Below are 24279 nucleotides of genomic sequence, written 5' to 3'. Positions count from 1 at the left end.
TATCAGTTTTCAAGCCTTCTGTGTTCGTTAGTCAAAGTGCATTCTTTATCAAACGAACAGTGAATTTTTTTTGAATAATATATCACTATTTTTTCGTTTCATCTTTTTTCTATAATTATTATTTATATATTTTCTGTAATTATTCTCTTGTACAATAAAATAAAATTGTATATATATTATATATATTTGTGCAATAATGTATAGATACTATATAATTATATTATTATTATATTCTGTTGTAACATGTATAAATATTGATTCATGGAATCCTTTTAAGAGATTTCGACATTTTTGGCAAACAATCAATAATCATGAAAATGAATCGTTACCATTTAATTTTCAAAAAAATAAATTACAATCACTGAATGTCCAAAATATATCGAATCATGGTGATAGAGAGAAACGACGTAAGTTTAAAATTTATTTTTTCTTAATAATATATATATATATTAAGTTTAATAGAATAATTTTATTTGTACATCTAGTTTTTCCTTTATTCACTTTGATAAAATTTAATAATAATGCATGTGTCGGATTAAATGGTGAAAATGGTACTTGTATAGCAGCAACTGAATGTTCACAACGTAGTGGTATATCTAGTGGAATTTGTGCAAATGGTTACGGAATTTGTTGTATTGGTACGTTTCTCTTTATTATTTAAATATTTTAAAATATTTTCTTCGTTTCATTTTTTTTCTTTTTTATATATTCGACTAGTGACCGTATCTTGCGGTGACGTAACTAATAACAATAATACTTATTTTGTTAATCCGAATTATCCATCGACGTTCGACGGTACTACATCTTGCCAATTAACACTTGTTAAATCGCACCCAACTGTATGCCAATTTAGGTAGCTAAACTATTTTCATCTCGAATATAATATTTTTTATTTGATAGAGTGAAATTCAATATTTACAGATATAAAATCTTCTTTTATAGATTAGATTTTATACATTTTAATATAAGAGGTCCGGAAACAACTAATCACCAATGTATTTATGATCAATTTATCATTTCCGGGGGCAATCCGATACCTACTATATGTGGAAATAACGCTGAGAATCATTGTATGTAATTATTTTGTTACTACAAACTTTATATTGTTATACCTGTCCAATTATTTTTATACAGTATATATTGATGCTGGTCTCGGACAAACGAATCCCGTTACATTAACTTTTGTTATAAGTGGACAATCTTTCGCTCGATCTTGGAAAATACAAGTATCTCAAATCCGTTGCAATACTATATACAGAGCCGAGGAAGGATGCTTGCAATATTTCACAGGAATATCCGGACAAATAAAATCATTTAATTACGATCCTATCACTGGATTGCAATTATCAAATCAAGATTATAGTATTTGCATTCGTATGGAAAGAAACTTTTGCGGTATTCAGTATATGATATGTCCAATTGATGATAAAGAAGGTATACATAAAGAAGATAAAGAAAAATGAATATATATATATATATATATATTAAAAATATAAAATCTTTTACACACGCATATACACACATACATATATGTGTACATATGTCAAAGATATTATATTTTTAATTTAGAAATATACATATGTGAACGTTATATTTTTAATTTAAAATTTGTTAATATTTCACTGTACGATGAAGCAACGATGTCCAACAATGGAACTCCTATGATGCAAACAATGTATTCTAATGCATTTACATTAACGGGAAATACGCAAGCAACACAAATAGCATCAATGACAGGAACAATCTGTCAAACCGATTGGTTAACAATCCCATGTGCATTCAATACTGGCAGATTACCAACCAATATGATGACTTGTATCGATCGAATATGCGGTGGAACATTCAATGCGGAAAATCAAAATTTGAACGCTTCTTCTATCATTAGTAAGTATATATTTATTTTTATTTTTATTTTTTTATCTGATATTTTTCTTTGTTTTTTGTTTTTCAAATATTTAAAATGAATTAATTAATAAAAATAATACCTTTTCGCTCGAACAGCTTTTCGCTAAATATTTTTTTTTATCAGGTACTGTGAAACCCTTTAGATTAATTTTTCATACGGATAGCGTTGAAGCGCCAAATGACGTGGGAAACAAAGGATTTTGTTTAAATTATATACAACAACCTTGTACGACAAAATTAAGATGATTGATTTCTTATCACAATTGCAACATAAAAATGGTAAGAGACAAATAATTATCGCAATGAAATGCAGAATTTCTGAATTTTTATTTGCATACATTAATTTTAAAATAAATTAATAAATTCTTTATTGGTGTTAACAATTTGATGTGTGTAAAATTGTTGAAATTAAAATTTTTTGCTTTATCTTATAATTTGCCATTTAATATTTTTTACATATAATGAAGTGAAACAAATTTAAAAAAATAAAAAATATTAACATCAATACAAAAAATATAATTGTCACTTTTCAAATATATTTTTAAATTATTTCCGAGCATAGTATTCGAATGAATCACTTTACGAATACGATAAAAATATATTAAATACATCAAGTTATTAACATTAAAATAAACATTAAAGTAAACATATTAACATTATAGTATAATAATCAAAGATAGAAATTTGTACGTAAGAAAGAGGTAGATCAAAATCTTGAATCTTAAATATGATCAAATTACTATAGAAATAACGATATAAGTATAAGTAAGTAAAACAAACTTTTTTTTTTGACAACAAAATTTTGATCGATTATCATTTTTATCCAATTTTTTTTAACGATGAATACAAGGAAGTTTATATTTTATATACTTTCCTATTTGTTAAATATTACGTATTCCGATTAATTGCGTAATTTTTTTTTATCATTATTTTTTTTTTTAAACGACAAATATAATAATGTTATTTATATATAAGTATATGTTATTTATATATCGGGAAGAATCGCTTATGTTAGACCAGATATCATTACAGGCCGGAAAAAATATACAAATAACATTCATACATTATTTACGTACTTATATATATATGTGTAAGTATATATAATTATATTAATCAATTATTTCAATAGTGAACAGTTCTTTGCATCAGTAACAAATACATAAGTTATTATACATATATAATTGAGCATATATTACTTATACGTGTATATCATTTACTACATACTAAATTAAAATTGTGTACATTATATCACGAATATGAAATAAATATAAATTTTTATAAATATTTTTTTGTACTTTCGTTCAATGAAATAATAATTATATTTCGAATATATTTTTATTCTTTTTAGAATTTTTTTTTATAAAATATTATTTAATATCAATATGAAACAAACACGTAGAATAAATTTTTTTCAATCTAAGATTATATCAATTCGTCTCTAATAAATATTTATATATACATATATATTTTTCGAAATATTTGGAATCTATGTATCGATCATAGATATCATAGATTACATATGTCAAGATTAATAGATATATTCAATTAGTAAATATATCTATCCAATACATGATAATTATAAATTGAAATTTTTAGTGCATAGAAAACTTCTTTTCTTGTTATTTTGATTCGATTGGATTGCAAAAATATATAATCAATTGTTACAATAAAATTCAGAACGTTTTTTTACTATTTCGATTGCAAGTTATCAATAAATCGATATGTCTAATATCATTATATTTGTTATTGAATTGTATTGCAAATTGTATTATATTGTATTTTATTATAGACCAAACAAGTTAAAAAATTGTAAATTAATAAAAATTTCAATATGTATGTTTAATTTACATATACATATACATATATATAATATGTAAGTATATATATATTCTACGTTACAAAATTTATCGATAAATTATTTTGTATACGATGATATAATGATAAGGTATAAACCGTTTTGCTATTATCGATAAAAAAAGGATTGAGTCTATACTCACACATATATATGTATATATATTATATACTTACTTGGATTGGGTGTTATCACTTTTGGAGTTAATTTTATTTTAATCGAATATTTGTAGTAAAAGTAAATGATGTTATTATATTTATGCGATCCTCTTATGTTATTGAGCCGAGTGTGTTAATTATACGTATCCTTTATACGTAGAAGATTTTGGATGACTTTGTTCGAATGATAACCGTTTGATTTTATTATATTAAAATTATATTAAAATGTTATATTAAAAAATTGAGATATTAAGAATCTTTTGTAAATCCGGCTTTCATGAAATATGTTAATAAATCAATAGGTAATGGGAATACGATCGTTGAGTTTTTCTCTGCAGAAATTGTGTTCAGAGTCTAGAAAGGAAAAGAAAGAAAAAAGGAAAATTAACAAAAAAAATAATCGATCGCGCAAAATAGAAATAGATTGCATTGACAAATAAAATTGAATCGATAAAAAAGTGGGTCAGTGGTAGTACATACTTGCAAATAACGAAGTTGTAATGCGGCAGGTGAATCGCCGATTACCTCCGAGGCTTCTCGTAATGCTCGACTAGCTTTTTGTTCACCCTCCGCTGCGATAACCTATTTGTATTCATGTAAATCTTATTATTAACATTTTATTATATAGAAAAGAAGAGAAAAAAATAAACGAACCTTGGCGCGAGCTTCACGAGCAGCTTCAGCTTCCGCAGCCATAGCTCTTTGTAATTGAACAGGCAATCGTACATCTTTTCTGTGGAAAAAATTTATCATACCTGTACATATATATAGATGTAAGTAAATATAAATGCATCTTACGATGTAATTCTATCACGTACACTTACATTTCGACTCGTTCTACTTTTATACCCCATGTATCGGTAGCTTCATCTAAAGAGACCTGACGATATCAAATAAAACATTGAATCTGTAATTTGTTCGATTTCAAATTGATTTGATCAATTTACCTGCATATTTCCGGAAATTGTTTCCCGTTCACTAAGAATTTCGTGAAGCGGCCTGGTCCCCATCGTATTACGAAGAGTCGTTTGAGCCAACAGTTTTGTACTATGATGAGCGTTCTCAACATTCGTGATCGAAATCGTTGCGTTGTTCACGCGATAGTACACTACCGCGTCAACCGATACCGTCACGCTATCCTTTGTCAAAACCTGACGATTTTAATCGAATTCTTTTATCAATTTTCCTCTTTTTGTTAATCATTTATAATTTAATTAGCTGATTGTAAATATAGTGAGTTTACCTCTTGAGGTGGTACGTCGTACGTTCGCGTGCGTAAATCGACTCGAGCATAATTATCCACGCAAGGCAAGATGAAAAAGATACCTAGAAATATAATAGTATTGATATTAATAAATACATATACGTAATAATCATGATCTGTATTCTTACCGGGTCCTTTAGCACCACCAGAAAGAAGTCGCCCTAAACGAAATATCACAGCTCTCTCGTATTCCTGTACTACCTAAAAAGTTGTTAAAAAAGAACAAAGAATTCTTTTTTCCTTGTTGAGTTACTTTAATTAAAATTTTTTGATTATTTTTTTTTTGTCGTTCGAATATTCGTCGAATATAAACGTCAAAATCAAAACAAATCAAAATTTTATATTCGCGATATTTTACCTTGAAACAAACGAATAATGAAAACGGCATCGTAAGAATCACGATAATCCAAGATAGTATCACAAGAATATTTTTACAGGTATCATTGTTCGTTTGAACGTTTTCGTCAACTGAAACAATTAAAAAATAATCAATAAAAAATAATCTATATTTATATTAAATGTATCGAAAATTCGGATTTATCTTCTTTCTTATTATCTTAATTAAGGTTTAAGCAAATTTTAATATTCGATCATTACATATATAAATTCTACGAAATATATAATTATATATAATTAAGTTCAGTATATTCAGTCAATTTAAGTGAAATAAATATTGAATTAAATGTAAAATATAATCAATGATCACTTAAGTTCGAGTATATATTTATCATTATTAAACAGAAAAAAAATATATAGATAGTGATATAATCATATTTACAGAAATATTCAGTGTTATCATCGATTTTACTGCATGCAATACTTTCGGTCTATTTACACGCAGGTCGATACGGGTGTGTACAACCTACATTTAGAAAATTATAGGTGAAAGATTAAAATAAAAGTACATATGTAAAATATTTATTTTACCATGTAACAAGGAAATAAGATGAAATTGAAAATGAAATTGAGATAACTTAACTTAACTTATTAAAAATTTGTAAGATCAATATTTGTAAAAAACATTTGAACAATATATATTTTGACATTTAAAATATCATTTGCCATTAATAAATCACAAAATGAGAACGACTGGTCATACGAGATCATACGTCATCATCATATGAAAATATATAGCTTTAATATAAGTGGTGAAAATATGTTACCAATGTTTTTCAAGCTTTAAAATTGTAGAAAAAAATTTTGAATAAAACCAAGTTAATTTGCAATACCGCTTACCATCTGTCATCTCGAAACAATTATTAGACTTGATTTGATTAAATTGAACGTATATAAAAAATTACACGAATCTTTCTCGTTCACCGATATCTTTGAACATTGAATAGGATAGATAAGAGGGATTGGTTATTTTGCTGATGAAGATGCAAAATGTGATAGGACAAAGTTGAGTTTCGACGTATATTATTACGTATTTACGCGATTTAATTAATAATTGTTTATCTATTTGTTTAATCACCCATCGAAAGTAGAGGAAAGTTTTCTCCTCTACTTTTTTCTCTCGTTTTTTTTTCCTTCACTATCTAACTCCCACTTTCGTTTAAATGATCACTGTTATTCCTTTCCTCTCGTCGACTGCTCTCCTTTCAGTCATTCCGACATGCGCGAAATGCATACATCCCTACTTTTTTTATTTACAGTTTTTTCCTTTCTGGTTTTTTTTTCTATTAATTAATCTATTAATTAATTAAAACTAATATCAAAATATGATTTTCCCTTTGATTGTACAGTACAACACATAACTGATCCCTCTTTTAGAAATTGTTTACTTCGTTATTTAATATATGTATTGCATATCATTTATTGTTTATTACGTGTGTAAGTTCGTTTTTGAGATACTTATTTTCATTTAATGAAACAATTCATTTTAATTGGAACTCATGATATATAAAATTAATACAAAAAATGAACAATAATTTATTGGAAAATTTGAAAAAGAAAAAAGAAAAAAAAACGTGCGATCTTTTTTATTTCTCTATATTGAACGTCACGACGATTAAGAATGACAAATGGTTTCCATTTGGTAGTAATTCATTTTTTGAATAATTCAACACGTATATACTGTAATATCGATAATGAGTTGAATTATTCTTATATGTTATACTTTATATTATTAAACGAATTAAATTAATTTTTTCGATGCCAATATTTTTAAATAATTAAGGATAAAATTAGCACCTGGAATATTATATATGAATATGAATGTAGATAAATAAAGATACGTGTATATGCGTGCAGAATCCACGTGCATCGAAATAATCGATGACCTTGTCTTTGATAATATGGTCATATTACTTTATTATAGAGTGTAAAGAAAAATTTAACCTTCTTTACACTCGAGCAATATTTTATGTTCAACTCCGATACATATGAGTTTCGATTTTATAATATATAAATTTGATAATATAATTTGATAAACACGAATATAAATTATTTAAGTTTTAAGGGAATTGAAAAGGATTTGTTATTTTTTTTCTTTCAATAGAAATAGAATAATAGATTTGAATTTTAGAAATTTAAATTACTATTTGCAACTCACCGTCAACGATACGATTCTGTATATCATCTGGACGCGTGTTAATCTGTATCGTTGATCCGTTTCCATTGCTTATAGTAGCCATAGGTATAGACATGGGATTCACGCGGAATTCAAATCTCGCCACCTAAGTGAAAAACTATATAATTGTATGTAAAAGCGAGAAATAATATATAAGTTACTTTTGATATGAATTTTAAAATAATATAAAGACTAAATGTTTAATTCCATTTAATGTAATACATTTATAATTTATCTAGTTTTACAAATAATAGAAGACATTAAGACATGTTACATTACAATTAAATTAGTGATTTTTTTGTCAATATAATTAATAAACAGTTTTATTTAATTTTATTCAATTCAAATCTATCATCAAAGATTTTACTTTATTTCTTAATTTCATTTTTAATTAATGTATTACAAGACTTTCTCAACGTGCGTTCATTTGAATATAGGATTAATAATGCATTAAAATACATGATCATTTTTCTTATTAGCAGTTAAAATAAACGAATATAAATCGAGTGAATTGAAATTTTTTTCATAAATTATTTTTATGTATAAACATGAAAAATATTGAAAATGAATTATTATATACCTTGTTTCAATTGTTGCGTGTCGTTGAAAGAATTGACAAGAGTAATGAAGGAAATGTCGCGGTGTCTGACTCTTTATATATATATATGTATATGTATATGTATATATATATATGTTGGGGGCGGCCGCCGCCCTTACTAATAGTACTGAAAATGTATAATTCGCCGAAAAAATAAAATCAATTTATTAAATTGCAATTCATGTTTTTTTTTATTTTTTTTTTTATTTCATTATCGAAACAAAGCTGTATGAAAGTTCAGAGTAAAGATTAAAAAACACACTTAAAGTATAATAAATTTCTGTATTTTCTTTGAATAATCAATATGAAATAGATTGATTATTCAATGATGAGAAATAAAATAAATCTGATCGTATCATAATTTATATTTATTATATTAATTTATATTAATTTATATATATTAAATTGATGACATATAAGAATTTTAAAAATTACGAATTAATGACAGATATAATGTATATGTATATATAAATATAATATAATATAACAAAGAAAGTAAAAGTAATTGCAATTTTATAGATAGGAAATTGTGATTAGTTCTGAACAAGCGTTTCCTTTATTTTTTTATTTTTATAAAAATAATATATATTATATTATAAAAAATAAATTTACACATAATTAATCGATCTTTTCAAAATTAAGTTTCTTCAAATCAATAATATAATAAAGAAATTAAATTAAAATTCATGTTAATACAATGATTGAATTCGCTACAAAAACAGAACATGTAGCGGATATATATAATGTCACAAATAAAATAAAGAAGGCTTCAAAACAATAGAAAAAATATTAATTAAGATCATATATTTATTAATATACTTCGTATTATAACAATATTATACCGCAGTTTTTCGGTTTGATTATAGAGATAAAATCTCGGTAAATCATTCCTCGCGATAATTTAAAAATAATTCAATTGAATTAAAATTTACAAATTTTTATCACTCGTTTAGCGTTTGTCGTGCAATCTTTTTAAATAATATTCAGATATATTGTTAAAAGTGATGTATAAAAATGTGATATTATATTGTTATTATATTGTTTGGTTGGTTTCATTGAATTAATTTACAAAGGAAAATATGCTGTTTTACAATACTTTGTTTTGAATTCGCTATTTCGTATATCGAATTCATTAGTGTTCGATTTATGCACTTTTTCATGCAACTTGTACTGTATAACAATTATAGCGACGCGAATAACGCGATCGACGTAAGCATTAAATATATTATCCGTACGATGGAACACTTGTTAGGCAAATTTATTATTACTATTATTATTACTATTATTATTATTATTATTATTATTACTATTATTATTATTATTTTTATTATTATTATTAATTATTATTATTATTATTATTATGTGTTTCGAAAAAGATTTAGCGTGCGACAACGTACGCGAAATATCTCCACTGCTATAATAGTTTTGGTCTTTATCACTGAGAGACACTGGATAGTATCAGTTGAAAATGATTATTAAAAATGTCTTTAAAATACTAGCTTGAAACTTTTTAAGTTCCATTTATGCGATTTGCTTTGTGTCGATAAATACTTTACTTATTTAAAACGCAAGACCAGCTTCGGAGTAAGTAGTAAATATTTTTTCGATTGAATTAATATAAGCTGCTGTCCTTAAATCCAAACCAAGATTAAATTTCATAGCTGTTTTCATAATTGCCTGTTATAGAATAAAAATAAAATTATTAACATTTGAATCACAATAACTAATCATTTTTTTATTTTTCGATTGAGAAAAAATAATCAATTACCCTCGCAGATCTTTCCATCGTGTAATCCAAACCAGAATGAACTATATCCTTTTCAGAAGCACCAGAAATGCGTTTTTGAAATGCTTCGGAAGGTGTAACAGGAATTCTACCACCCACACGACCAAATCTACGTTCCAATGATTCTTGTACAGATTCTATAAATTTATATTGTAAAAAAATTAATATAATAAAAGATAAAATATACGATAATGTATTATTCAAATGGATGCCAACTATATGAATTATGTATATACCTAATAAGTGATAATTTGATTCTTTTTCATATTTAAAAGTTAGACGACCATACGACACATGATTCAAATTTTTTAACCATTCGAAAAAGGAGACTGTAACACCACCGGCATTTATGTATAAATCTGGTATGACTAAAATATTTCGATCGATTAAAATTTTATCGGCAGCTGGAGTAGTTGGTCCGTTGGCAGCTTCGGCTATAATTTTTGCCTAAATGAAAGATAGCAATCATTTAAAAAAAAACAAAGCAATTTTTTTATATACATTTACTTAAATAAAAAGTTCATTTACCTGAATAAAAGAAGCATTATCTTTATTAATAACTTTTTCAATAGCTGCAGGTATGAATATATCACAAGGTTCATACATAAGATTTTCACCTTCATAAGGTTTAGCACCAGGGAAGCCCACGATAGTACCATTTTCTATACGATAATCTTCCAATTTCTATAGTATAAATTTTACGTTAAGTAATCTTATTAATATGAAATGATCTCGTTAAAGTTATTACATCATTGTAAGATCGTTTTATCTGCATTAAATTTTACGTAATTGCTTACCTTAGGGTCAATACCTTCGGCATTGTAAATAGCACCATCATGTTCGATTACTCCTATACAAGCAGCCCCAGCACGATGTAAATAACGCATCGAATGCAGACCAACATTACCAAAACCTTGTACAATGAATGTTTTCCCTCCCCAACCGGGTGTTGTACCTAATGTTGTATAGTTAACGTTATATAATGTAATGTTATACGTTATATAGTTAATGTTTTATATATATATATATATATATATAATAAAAAGTTAATCGATAATTTAAAATAAATGATAACGAGCTATCTTATGATAATTAACAGATATAGTACATAAATATATCTTACAACATGACAATTTAGAAAGAATGATAATGAGTTATCATATAATAACTGATAAATACATTTAAATTATACAACATGTTAGGAATAGAAATATGGCATTAGAAAGAAATAGAAATAGAAATAGAACGTATTATAAAATGTTTTCGTACCAATCATGCTCATATAATTAGCTTCATTGATAAAATTTTCTAGTCCGTGAAACACACCGCGTCCTGTTGCAGAAATACGTCCATGAATTCCACCTTGATTAATAGGTTTACCGGTTACACAAGCATGAGCGTTAATATCCAAATGTCCTATAGTTTTGGCATATGTGTCCGCGATCCAAGACATTTCGCGTTCTCCAGTTCCCATGTCAGGAGCAGGAACATCGACACCAGGTCCTTTCAATTCAAAAGAAAATATTTGCAAATTTTTTTCTCCCAAAATTACCAGTAAAAAATACAAATTTTCTTTTTTCCTACCAATCCAATTATTTTTAGAATTATAAATATTCATAAATGTATCGTATCGTGTGATATATTAATGTGTAGTAATATGTATTCATATAATAATTATTTAACGATTATCCATTTTTTTGAATTTTCAAATTTGTAGAATTTTTTTTTCTTTAGCTAAATAATTCTACGTATTATTAAATAAGATTAATATTTATAATACATACATACATATATGTTACATGTACATATACATATCAAAATGATTGTAATCTGAGAATGAAAGATAAAAAAATTTCGTATAAATGTGTAATGTGTAAATATATTTGTATAATATGATCGTTGCGATTAAATAAAATTTTATAATAAGTTGAACAAATTTAATCAAAATAAAAGAATGTGATAATCATATTCATGCGTATTTTTTCAGTCGATTCATTATCTTCGATATAAATTTAAACAAATAAATTTTTCGATATTTTAAAATATCTTACCGATAAATCCTTTTTTTGCAAGCTCTAATGTGAACCTTCTAGTGATTTTTTCGAGCTCATGTTCTGAATACAATTTAGGATTAATCTTAATACCAGCTTTAGCTCCACCAAAAGGAACGTCTACACAGGCACATTTGAAAGTCATTAATGCTGATAAAGCCTTTACTTCGTCTCGCGAGACATCCATCGAAAAACGAATACCTGTAACAAGCAGAAGCAATAAACGAACTGTATATAATAAGCGCATATAATATTAGGTATACATATATATGTATTATAAATAACGTGTATAATATATATTATAAATTATAAATATTACCTTGAGATTTTTCAAAAGATAAAATGAATCATTAAGAATTATTAATTATTAAAATAAAAATAAAGAAAAAAAAGAAATAAAAAAGAAATAAATATAATATATATATAACATAATTGTGTTTATATAATTAATTATGTTTATATATGTAAGTAAATCGAAGGTAATTATATAATAATAATAATAATAATAATAATATTTTCATATATTTATTTATAAAAGAAATCATTAATTATTTTCTTAAACAACATTTGGAACTATATTAAAAAATACAATTATTGAAAAGAATAATTATATAGAATATAGAAATATAGAAAATGAATTTCTTGTTCTACATTTTGAGTGAATATATGATCACGTGAATAAGAAAACTGTATCGATTTGTTTCGATGAGAGCATCGACCTTTTGGATATCATCATGATATTAGAATGATGGCTATAATTGCCAAAGTTTTAAATTAAATTGTGAATCAAGATAGTTAGCTAATATTTGGCAGGAACAAAGAAAAAGACTAGACAGCTTGGCATCACATCATTGCATTACATTTGCATTATGCGACAGCATCTAATGTTGTTCAGTGTACATGTATCTTTTAATTTACATTGAATTTTTTTTTTATTATCGTGTAAATAAAAAAAATAAAATATAAGTAATTATGATTTTAATTCTTATTAAGTTATATATTAGAAAACGTTTAGATTGAATAAGTTTAAAAAAAAAAGTTTTCTTTTTTTAAAAAGAAAATACCGCTAATACCGATAAATAATATACATAGAAAAAGAATAATCATAGTCAACGGAGAATTATTAAGTTCGCTTACTTGGCTCTCAGAAAAGATCTATCTCACAAGATGCTGTTACGTTTCGCGCATGAGCTCAAGTACAAATTTATATCAAGGAGATGTTGTTTTGATATGCATGCTCCGAATATCTTTCTTAATGAAATGTATATACAATCGAACTTTTCGTGATTTATTTTTCTTGTAGTTTAAGAAGTTTAATTAATTCCATATATTTGATATACATATATGTACTACGATATACATATGCATACTAGCACAATTCTGTCATATCCTAGGCATCGCATTACAGTAAATCGACGCACCAACGCGTTTAATCGTCAATGTAACATAATCCTCGTGAGTAAAAAATGCAAAAGCTATGAGAACGAAGAGAAAAGTTGGCATGCTATCATTCTTCGTTGTCTGTGCGTCATAAAGCTACAATTTTTCTGAAGGATATATATATATATATATATATATACACATATTAAAAAATAAATTATTTGTTAAACAAAAACAAGACAAGACATTTTTAAAATGACCTAATACTATATCAATATTAGTAATACTAATCATGCTTTCGATAATCTGTCTACTAGAATCGAGGTTAAATCCACATCATTGTAACTTATGAAGCCGTAAAATTTTCCTATTCCAAATAGCTAATAATATACATTGAATACTTAAAAGTAAGTAGTCAACTAAAGCAAAACACAAATAGGATTATAAAATTTATTTTTCTTTTTTAAATTAATTTTATTATATATTATTTTTTTCTTTAAATTATATTCCATTAAGTATGATAAAGATTCAATAAAAATTTTAATAAATTTATAATTCAAGATTTCTCGAATTACATCTATTATCGATGACGTAATTAATGTGCCCGCTAACATTAAATTTAAATGATCATAAAAAAAATTATATATTATACAAAATGTTTGAGTTTTTTTTCTCTTTCGCCCTTTTTTTTAATATATAAAAATATAAATAATGTGATAAATCTATATTTACTCAAAAATTGACAATTGATAAATAAAATAACTGAAAATGGGACAAATTGATATAGTTAAAATTATAATTATAAGGTATTATCAAAAATTAATCATTAATTATGAATATTATCATAAAGATAGGAAATGATTTAATAAATATATTTCGATTTACCTCCTTTACAAGGTGTTCTATGAGTTGAATGCTGCGCGCGATAGCCAGTGATCATTTCATAATCGCCTGAATCGCGTCTCAGAGGAAAGGAAGTTTCGAGGATATGGTCACATCGTTCCATTAACATTAAAATACCCTTCACCTTTTTTTTTCTCTCTTCAACGGTCATCCTGGAACGTTTGCCAATATCTTCGACCAATTTATCTTCCACAATCTGACAAGCTCGGTGAAAAAAGTATTCAACCATATCGAAAAATTTTGGATTCGGATCATTAGGAATATCCTTTAAATGATCAGGTATTTGATGATCAGCATAACCGCGTGCTTGAAATGCTGGTACGATACGTATCAATGTATTATGAATAATGTCATTGCTTGGTACTTGCTTTAAAGCAATTGACGATCTTGTTAGTTGCTTTACATGAAACATTTTTAACGTAACCTTGTCACTGCTATAATTGCACCAAATTTAATAATGCGATTAGTTTAAAAACTTTTTACACGGTATAACTTCAACTTTTCTTATTCTTTCTTTTTTATCTATTCTTTTTAATATTGATTTGAAACTTAACAGAATTCTCACCCGACTGCTCCAGTAATCGCACTTCTTTCCTCTTTCACTTTTTCACCGCGTCTACGATATAAGTTAAATTCGCCCTACCTACTAACTCACCACCCTATGTACCAATGCCAACTGATCCAATACTTTGAACTTTCAATACCTTCCAACTCCAGATTCTATATTCTATATGATTTAGCTTAAATGTGAATTAAATTCTGCCAACATTTAAAATAAAAGCTATCTATGTGATTCTGTTGTTTAGTGTCAACTTTAAGTAACCAATGAAATGTTGAAACATTTTAACCTATATGGTTGTTCATTGTACAATTGGTAATACGAATCTCGTAAACAACATGCTTTAATTGAAGAATGTAATAACATGGAAAAATAATAATTAAATATATTTTTTTATCAATTAAAATAAATAAAAACAAGAAGGATTTGAGAATAAAATATTTAACAAACAAAGTATAAATGTTCTACGCTGAAACATGTATCACTTTGAAATCTTATTTAATCTTACAAATAATCAACATCAAGTAAAAAGTGACGCTATTGTTTCGATTCCAAGTCGGGATTTATATTTTTATTAAGTTTATGGTACGTTGTTTGACAAAGATTAAATGTGTATTAAATAATGCTGTTTTCTCGTCGTTGGAATCTTATTGTTGGAAGTATACGACCTGTTAACATTCTTAAAATATAACCAAAATTTGTTAGTTCTTTTCGTACGTAAGTGCTTTATCGTCACATATGTATGCCTTTGTAATACACATTCAAATATATAATTTTTGACACTCATAGTGTTAAAAAATATCAATTATGCATGATAAATTTTGTTTGTTAAAATCACGATTAATTTTCGTGTGCATTTAAGTGAGTAATAAGTTCAAAATTAAAATTATGTCAAACGAATCAATTTCCTCAAATTTTGTTACACAAAATCAATTCACATTTGCTGAAAAATTTGCTCATAAGATAAGTAAAAATAAAAATAAAGGGATATCACAATCTTCTGTAAGAAAAACTACTGATAAGCAATCAGTGCATTTAGATTCTGAAGAAAGAAAAGAAAAAGAAATCAAGAGTCAAAAATCTAAGTCCTCAAAACAAAAAGAAACATTTCCACGACATATTTCCGAAAAGGAAATTGATAAACTTTTAAAAAATCAAAATACCAATGATGCACAATATGTAGAAGGATATTTACGCATTAATCCCTGGTGTCATAAATATGCTTATTTATCTTTATCCGATGATCAGTATGATCTATTGATTGTTGGTTTGAGAGATAGAAATCGAGCCTTTGATGGTGATTTTGTTGTAGCATGTATAAATCAACCTGAAAAATGGCAAGTCCATCAAGGGCAGAAACAGAAAACAGGTGTTGTTGTTTGTATACGAGAAAAAATACATCCAAGAAAAACAGTTGGATGTTTTAAACAACGTGGTGCATTTACATTTTTTTATCCCAGAGATCATCGTGTGCCATTAGTTAAAATAAATAGGGAATCATTGCAACAATTTGCTGTATGTCCAAGCAGTTACGAAGACACATTGTATTTGGTTGTTATAACTGATTGGATAAAACCAAAATTTGCAGTTGGGTATGATATATATTTAGGAATTTAAAGAATTCCTATTTAATTATAAGTTTTTAATTATTATTGATATGTTATATTCTTTACAGGAAAATTGAGAAAATAGTTGGAAATATTGGTGATATAAGAACAGAATCAAATGCAATATTACTTGAATATGATTTAGATGTTACACCTTATAGTCCTGATATAATAAAAGGACTTCCAAGTAGTGATTATATTTTAACAGAAAATGACTTAAGAGATAGGGAAGATTGGAGACAAGAATGCATATTTACTATTGATCCTGATGCTGCTGTTGACTTAGATGATTCAGTTTCTTGCAAAATTTTGGAAAATGAAAATTATGAAGTAATTATGCAATTAGAGCAATTATGCGATTATGAAAAAATTATGAAATTTATTTTTACTTATCAACTATGTTTATTTTTTATCTATGTGTGTATGTGTGTGTGTACATGCGTGTATGCATGTCTGTGTGTGTACTATTTATATATTTATTTATTTATTTATACATATATGTATTATTTCTTTTTTATAGATTGGTGTGCATATATCCGATGTTACTCATTATATGGAATTTTTATCTCCATTAGATATTCAGGTTTCAAAACGAGCAACAACTATATATATGACAGATAATGTATATCACATGTTACCGAAACAATTATGTCAAATATGTTCTTTATCACCTGGTCAAGATAAATTGGCTTTTTCTGTTATTTGGGAAATAACACGAAATGCAGAAATTGTCAAATATCGTTTTGCTAAAACTATAATAAGATCATGCTGTCAAATGTCCTATTATCATGCCCAGAAATTTATTGAAAATCCAAAAAATAATTGGCCAGATGATTTTTTAAGTATAAATGGAAATTTTAATTTTAATGATTTATCAATAAAAGTAAATATTTTACATAATCTGGCTATTCAAATGCGTAAAAAAAGATTTCAAAATGGCGCATTACAAATAGATCAACCAAAATTATATGTTAAGATTGATAGAATTACGGGTTTACCAATATCATATAATATAGAAGAACAGAAAGATAGTAACAGGTATTATTATTTTTAATATTATAATATATGATATATATCATATTTTAAATAAATTAAATTATAAATTTATATATAAAAACATATAATAATTATGTTTTAGACTTATAGAAGAATTTATGTTACTAGCTAATATGACAGTTGCTACACAATTATATACTATGATTCCGGAGACTGCTTTATTACGTAACCATAGGGAGCCTTCAAAACATATTCTTACTGTAACAAAAGACACTTTGCAAAGATTTGGTATTCATTTAGATATTAAATCGTCTGCATCATTACATGCTAGTATTAGACGTTATGAACAAGGATTAGAGAATGAAAACAATGAAACAAAAATAACAATGAAATACAGGATGATGGTTATCAATAGTCTTTGTTCCAAAGCTATGACTGTATGATTTTTTATTTGATCTTATTATTGTATGAAGATTTTATTCTATTTATAAAAATTTCAATAATTCTTTACATTTTTAGCGAGCAACATATATATGTTCATCAACTGTCACAGCAGAAGAGGAATTGAGACATTATGCTTTAAATGTACCACTTTATACCCATTTTACTTCTCCAATTAGACGATATTCTGATTGTGTAGTGCATCGTTTACTTTATTCAACTATGAAGAATGTAGAGATGCCCAAAGAATGGTCTAAAAAATTGTGCAAATCGTAAGTTACTTAAGAATATAAAATAATTTATTAATGTAAATACAAATGTAAATACAATGTATCTTTAATATTTGCATGTTTTTTTTGTCAAGATAGAATTGCAGCAAATTGTAATATAAAAAAGTATAGCGCGAAAATGGCTCAAGAACGAAGTAGTGAATTATACTTTACATATTTGATAGATTTAAAAGGTCCTATTGTTACAATGGGTATCGTATTGAATGTAAATGAAAATTTTATAAATGTTATATTGTGTCAACTTGGTATAAAATTAAGAGTTTCCATCACACAGTTAGAAAAATTGGCAGTTATTGAATATTCTTCGGAATATTCTGTTCCTACAATAAGCATTTTTTGGAAAAAACCTGCTGTTACTCAGGTATAATATAAAATTATACACTCATATTGTATAAATTCTTTTATCTAGATAAAATCAAATTTATAGAAAATATATGAAAAACATAAATGATATTTTTCAGGTAATAAATGTTTTTAGTTTATTATATTTGAGAATCGAAAAACATCCTGAATCTTTTCAATTAATTGGTAATCTTTTACCACCAAATCAAGAAATAGAATTGTAACAGTATTGACGTATGTTCGCTGTAAATTATATTTGAAATCGAATATTGTACAAATATTTTTATCGCTGTATACCTTTTTATATAAATCATATTGTACATATTTTTGGCTGTGTATATATATGTATGTATGTATATATATATATATATACGCCGCGTGTACGCACGCACATCATACCATACATATATTTATACATACATACATTATATTAAAAACTTGAAATGGTTTTAAGAGAGATATAACTTTATCAAGTGTATTTTGAAGAAATTGACAGAAAGAATAAATTGAAAATTTCACAAGAACATTATTTATTTCAATTACATTTTAATGTACATCGCGGCAACATCTTTACATATTTGTAATCATACAGTTATATTAACTGTAGAACGATTAGTACGTATATAAATAAATAGCCCGTACTTATATTTAATTTCATACTGTACATAAAATTATGTGTACCATGCACAAAAAAATATATTTCTAACTGTATATGAAAAAGATATGATTGGAGAATTAATCAAGATTTTTATTTAAAAAAGATTCCTGAGTGTGGATCTGTAAAATTTCTACTATTTTTTATGAAATTATATATACGCAATAATTTTTTCTTTTTTTTATAAATTAAATTACAAATAATACAAATTAGTTGAAATAAAGAAAACGTAATAAGTTTCTTAAGAAATATGACTTTCTTTATTTTCATTAAATTATAAATATTTCTTAATTTTATTCAAATTAATTGTTTTAAATATTAATTTTTTATAATAAAATATGATTACGTTATTTTGTTACTAACGAGTTTTAAGTTAAAATGTAACTTTACTTTCATAACAGTACGTAGTACTTCGAAATTTATTTTTTTTTTTTTTTAGAATTCATTAAATAGTGATAAAACTTTGTACACTGATTTTTTTTAAAGTTGAAAATTTCAATTTAATGTTTGAAATAATAGTTTATTCGATCAATAATAAAAGTGTAATTATGAATCTTGAGTTTTGAAAAATAATATAATTAGTTAGCAAAATATTGTTTTTGTCATTGTTTTTTTTTAAACAATAGAATTTTTTTAGTTTAGATCAAAAATATCGACAATCTATAATGTATATATATATATATATTTGTAATAAACTGAAAAAGCGATACATTATGTAACAGTCTTTTTAATTTATTTCGTATCGCCTATACTAAATTATAATACTAAAAATTAAAGTATTAATGTAAATTATTAATGTAAATTAGCATTTGTTTAAAATCAAGTGTGATAAAGAATGTAGATTAAAGAATCTTTTATCAAATTCGCGTTATCGTCGAAAAGAAATTATACTATAAATATATTAACATAATGCATGTAATTGTTACTGTTGTTACGGTTGAGATTTATTTTGATGTTCGTAATTTACGAGTCTTTGTCCCACAAGATATTTGTCATTTTTTATATGTTCGTAAAGCTTTTTAAACTGTCGAATTTGAAAGTATATAACAATACATACCACGTGTACTAATAAAAGGAAAGGATATAAATGTCTAGCGATAAGAATTTGCGTTTGTAAATTCGTGATCAAAAGTGGGACTATTCCATAAGCTACGGCATAAGGAACAGCCAAAGCAAGACCGAAACAACATATCACTGGTGCTGCTAATTCCGTAACGATGAATTTTAAATCTATTTCTCTAATACCATCGTTGTATGCCCGTTCAATTGCAAGACGAATTCTCCAATCGGGTCCCATCATTATAATAGCGGTTGCTATTTTCGTATATAACACACCGAGGGCCCAATCTTGCCAGATGAATAAAATAGCATTTTGTTCTAATGGTACACGTAATGGTACTACAACGACTAGTTCAAGAAGAAGACCAAATAAAAGTGGTATTAGGCCAATAAGTAGGAAAAATGCTACTGATGCTTTTACACCTATAATTGCCCAATGTTTTATTCTATCTATAAGAGCCCTTCGACCACGAGGTAACCAAGAAAATGCTAAAGCTAGTCCTCTTGCTGCTGCCCAACATACGTACATTCCACAAGCTATGGTATATAGTTCATGCACTCGTCCAGATAAAGCAACTGCAGCTTCGTTATTATCTGAAACATTAAAAAAAACGATTTATTAATTAAAAAAAAATTGAGACGAATTAGAGAAAGAAAAACAGAACTGTATATATATGTGTATGTATGTGCATATATATTTACGTATATGTTATTGAATGATATTGAGAAAGAACAATAAGCATTTTATAGTTTAAAAAGCTAACTTACCAGATCCACTTAAGGTAGGTGGTAATACAGGTGGAGACGGAGCCGGAGCTCCGACCATCCACAATGCCATTACTCTGCGTCCAAGCCAAACAGGAAGAATCATGGCAATTAAACTAGCGATAACAAGAGAAACGCAAACACAAAATAAAAGACCAACTAGACGAGCGGGAAACCAGCGTGGCCTGATATATGGTTGAAAACCTGTCGGTCCTCCTCTTTGTAACAGTGCTTGATGAGCCGCTCCTAAATCAGGATGTTGCGGTTCTTCGATTACTGCCGGTCCAGGATCTTCAGTTTGTTCTCTTAAAAGATATGATTGAAGATCTAGCATCCAAGCTACAACTCGACACCAGCCTCTTATTAGAGCTTTTAACCATGTACGCGTATGAGATTGCTCCAATAATGCAGGAAGAATGACTTGCAATAATAACAGTTCCAAAGATAATTCGCTAATCTAATTAAAAAAGACAAAAAAAAATAGGAATAAGGAACAATGTAATATATATGTATAATTATTAGCAAGAGAAATGAAGAAACTCTCGTTTCCTCATTTAACTAATTACCTGCTTACCTGAGCTTCGCTTTGAATAGTCACGGTGTATGGTAAAAATCCCGGCCATGCCCATCTTAAAAGTTTCACAGGTAACCATAGCATTAATAAAATAGCAGTTCCAAATATTACTGCAGATGCTACAAGTCTTCTAACGTGTCTTAAGATTGGAAGATGTATCATTTCTTGGATAGGAGAAAAATCAGGATCATTTAAATTTCTTAAGAACCAAAGTACTCCTGGCCGTAATACTTCTCGTAGTAACAAAATGAACGAAGCAAAATAATATATATAAATCATTCCCACCAACCAATGTAGAAACATTGAAGTACCAGGAGCTAGTTTAAACGAAGATTCTCTATCTCGAAGTGTAGCGTCAAACATTGCTAATGAACAAATATCTAACCACCAACCACAAACCAAAGGAAGTACTCCTATCTCAACGACTGATAGTAAAGAAACCTTTACTATAACATAACATAAACCTAATAGCCGTTGAGATCTTTGAAAACCTAAAGGTGCCGCTAATGTATGAAGGACTACTAATCCTACTCCAGTAACGCAATAACCACACAATGTAGTTACTAATCCCTCAAAATGTGAAGCAGCTGCATATTCTTGTAAATCTAACAATGCTATTATAAAACTACCGACATAATATGGATAGAAGGCAAAAACCTGAAAATAAAAATATTATATTTTGAAGAGGGACCAATTATTTTTTTATATTATATTCAAAAATTTAAAAGATATAAATAAATCATACCATAATAAACAGCGTATTTAACGAAACGACCCAGAATACATGTTCAAGAAAAACAAGGGATCCATCTAAGCCTAAAAGACGTTCCCAAGTTAATTCTTCTGCAGGTCTATCCCATTCCAATGGATTCCAGTTTGCTTCTTCGTCTTCTCCTTGTGCTTGACCTTGAGCCTGATCTCTCCATCCTTCACCACCTCTTGCATTTGCTTGTTCACCATTTACACCCAATTCGTCTCTAGGCACTGCAGGTTGTTCTGCATCTCTAGGTGGTATTAATGGTTCTATATTTCGAGGAATTACCACAGGTGGTTCTAAATTTCTAACAAGTTGTTCTATTTCTTGATCTACATTTCTGGGAGCAACATGTTGCTCAACATCTCTACCAATTCCTTCAACTTCATCCATTCTCTGATTATTTGCCAAATTATTCTCCTCTGCCCAATGTTCTTCTGCATTTTCCAAATTATCGTTATTTGAATGTTCTGGTAAGATTGGTGGTTCATCAATAAAGGGTGGTACATTATTATTATCTTGAATTTCTTGTTGTTGAAGAGCTCTTTGCTCTTGGAATTGTTGTATTGGTATTTCTGCATTGGGTGGTGGATTATCAACGGGAGGTAATTGTACATTATCTCGGTCGAGCCAATCTGGTCCACCAGCATGTAAAATTTGTTCCCTTAACCACACTAGACCAATAAATGCAAACAAAGTACACGTCACTACAAAGCATCCGTGAAATACATCTGATGATATATTTTCAGCAGACAACATATCCATTGGTAATGACATTATCTGCAAATAAGAGTACACTGCTATTTTCATCTTTTGTTAGAGAATATTAAAAATTAAAACATATTTTAAAATTATAAAAAAGTATTTACTCGAACTAGATCAAGAGGTCCACTAAACAATGCCCTATAAGTTCGACAAGCTGTTAATGGAACAACTCCTAGCCATGCTATTGCAACCAGAGTATAGTGCAACCAATATTTTACTGCTGTTACAATATTGGAAAATAATCCTCCAATAACATCCCTTAATGGTAAACGACGTGGCATATCTGGACTATAAATTGGTGTAAAAGAAAAACGATATCCACAAAGTTCACAATATTCTTTACGAGAATATCGCATCCATTGTACTAAACATTCTTGATGTATCCATTTAATACTGCCTGTGCAAATGCAAGGATGAAAAAGAGGCCTGTCTGCAAGGCCTTCAGACCTGCATACCCTACAGATGTCTGCTCCTGACATGTCCTCCGTCATGTTTGGTTTTGTTTAAAATAATTGATTAAAGCAACGATTAATTTGCTGAAAGAAAAATGTTTAAAAATTATAAAAATACAAAATTAATATGTATCTGTTAAATAATGTAATAATAATGACTTAAGATATGTTACAAATTATATGCATAAATTTATTATGATATTATTAAAACATGAAATTAAAATAGACGAGTATTCAAATGTATAATTATATAATTAATGTATAATTTGAATGGAAAATATTAAGAATAGCATTAAATAGAAAAATGAAAGAGTAAAAAATAAAAGACTACATCAAAAATGCGGAATGTGTCAATAAATATTTAATATAAAATGTATACAATACTTTATAAAATTTAATTTCATTTTATAAAATGTATAATATCATCTACATAATAATGATATTTACTTACTCATGCCTCGATAAAGATATATAAAATCCAAAATTACTGTGCAAAATATTGAAAATGTCTACTGCTACCACTTCCAGTTCTTTCTTCCTTCTGTTAACAC

At 26.9% G+C, this 24279-nt stretch overlaps 5 protein-coding genes across 17 annotated transcripts in view; 2 read left to right on the top strand and 3 right to left on the bottom strand.

The window, feature by feature from the left end:
- The window catches only part of LOC727313, an 18088-nt gene extending 1619 nt beyond the window's left edge, over positions 1–16469 (top strand). The window contains exons 2-9 of one of the 2 annotated variants that reach the window (XM_026445024.1): positions 280–407; positions 486–638; positions 718–853; positions 943–1070; positions 1135–1434; positions 1636–1884; positions 2030–2184; positions 16341–16469. In XM_026445024.1, coding sequence (XP_026300809.1) covers positions 280–407; positions 486–638; positions 718–853; positions 943–1070; positions 1135–1434; positions 1636–1884; positions 2030–2151 — 1216 coding nt within the window. In that variant the 3' untranslated portion in view covers positions 2152–2184; positions 16341–16469. Of the gene's footprint in view, positions 1–279; positions 408–485; positions 639–717; positions 854–942; positions 1071–1134; positions 1435–1635; positions 1885–2029; positions 2185–4543; positions 4733–16340 lie in introns of those variants that run through there. The other variant, XM_016916301.2, reaches the window with a different exon arrangement.
- On the bottom strand, positions 3934–8571 carry LOC727311 (band 7 protein AGAP004871). Of its 10 annotated transcripts, none has more exons than XM_006565649.3 (10): positions 8332–8558; positions 7734–7857; positions 5538–5647; positions 5308–5380; positions 5159–5241; positions 4863–5066; positions 4740–4795; positions 4570–4648; positions 4396–4497; positions 3934–4269 (listed from the first exon to the last, which is right to left on the bottom strand). In XM_006565649.3, exons 2-10 carry the CDS (start codon positions 7825–7827, stop codon positions 4165–4167), a joined length of 906 nt encoding a protein of 301 aa, XP_006565712.1. In that variant the 5' UTR covers positions 7828–7857; positions 8332–8558; the 3' UTR covers positions 3934–4164. The 10 variants fall into 10 exon arrangements, with proteins under 10 accessions (XP_006565712.1, XP_016771795.1, XP_026300811.1 ...); XM_016916306.2 differs by lacking the exons at positions 7734–7857; positions 8332–8558 and adding exons at positions 5958–6041; positions 6416–6857; XM_026445026.1 differs by having other exon boundaries at positions 5159–5380; positions 7734–7869; positions 8332–8571.
- LOC409253 (glutamate dehydrogenase, mitochondrial) lies at positions 9137–15197 on the bottom strand. 2 transcript variants are annotated; one of them, XM_016916300.2, is made up of 8 exons: positions 15035–15197; positions 14452–14903; positions 12187–12387; positions 11405–11638; positions 10933–11090; positions 10664–10819; positions 10118–10582; positions 9137–10026 (listed from the first exon to the last, which is right to left on the bottom strand). In XM_016916300.2, exons 2-8 carry the CDS (start codon positions 14879–14881, stop codon positions 9910–9912), a joined length of 1761 nt encoding a protein of 586 aa, XP_016771789.1. In that variant the 5' UTR covers positions 14882–14903; positions 15035–15197; the 3' UTR covers positions 9137–9909. The 2 variants fall into 2 exon arrangements, with proteins under 2 accessions (XP_016771789.1, XP_392776.2); XM_392776.6 differs by having other exon boundaries at positions 10118–10272; positions 10372–10582; positions 14452–15194.
- Positions 15337–19865, top strand: LOC552355 (DIS3-like exonuclease 2). 2 transcript variants are annotated; one of them, XM_006565644.3, is made up of 7 exons: positions 15917–16620; positions 16704–16965; positions 17156–17673; positions 17774–18068; positions 18151–18344; positions 18441–18723; positions 18824–19865. In XM_006565644.3, the coding sequence occupies exons 1-7, from the start codon at positions 15917–15919 to the stop codon at positions 18926–18928; spliced, it is 2361 nt and encodes a 786-aa protein (XP_006565707.1). In that variant the 3' UTR covers positions 18929–19865. The 2 variants fall into 2 exon arrangements, with proteins under 2 accessions (XP_006565708.1, XP_006565707.1); XM_006565645.3 differs by lacking the exon at positions 18824–19865 and having other exon boundaries at positions 15337–16620; positions 18437–18573.
- MARCH6 (membrane-associated ring finger (C3HC4) 6) lies at positions 19845–24279 on the bottom strand. The gene is given in 6 exon segments (NM_001242458.1): positions 19845–21012; positions 21187–21640; positions 21758–22414; positions 22503–23291; positions 23381–23812; positions 24180–24279. Coding segments are annotated over 5 exon segments (3009 nt in total). The 5' UTR covers positions 23768–23812; positions 24180–24279; the 3' UTR covers positions 19845–20290.

This window comes from Apis mellifera, linkage group LG14, assembly GCF_003254395.2.
Source record: "Apis mellifera strain DH4 linkage group LG14, Amel_HAv3.1, whole genome shotgun sequence".
Classification (NCBI taxonomy): Eukaryota; Metazoa; Arthropoda; class Insecta; order Hymenoptera; family Apidae; genus Apis; species Apis mellifera.
Note: the sequence above shows the minus strand (reverse complement) of the source record. Positions and strands in the feature narration are given on the sequence as shown.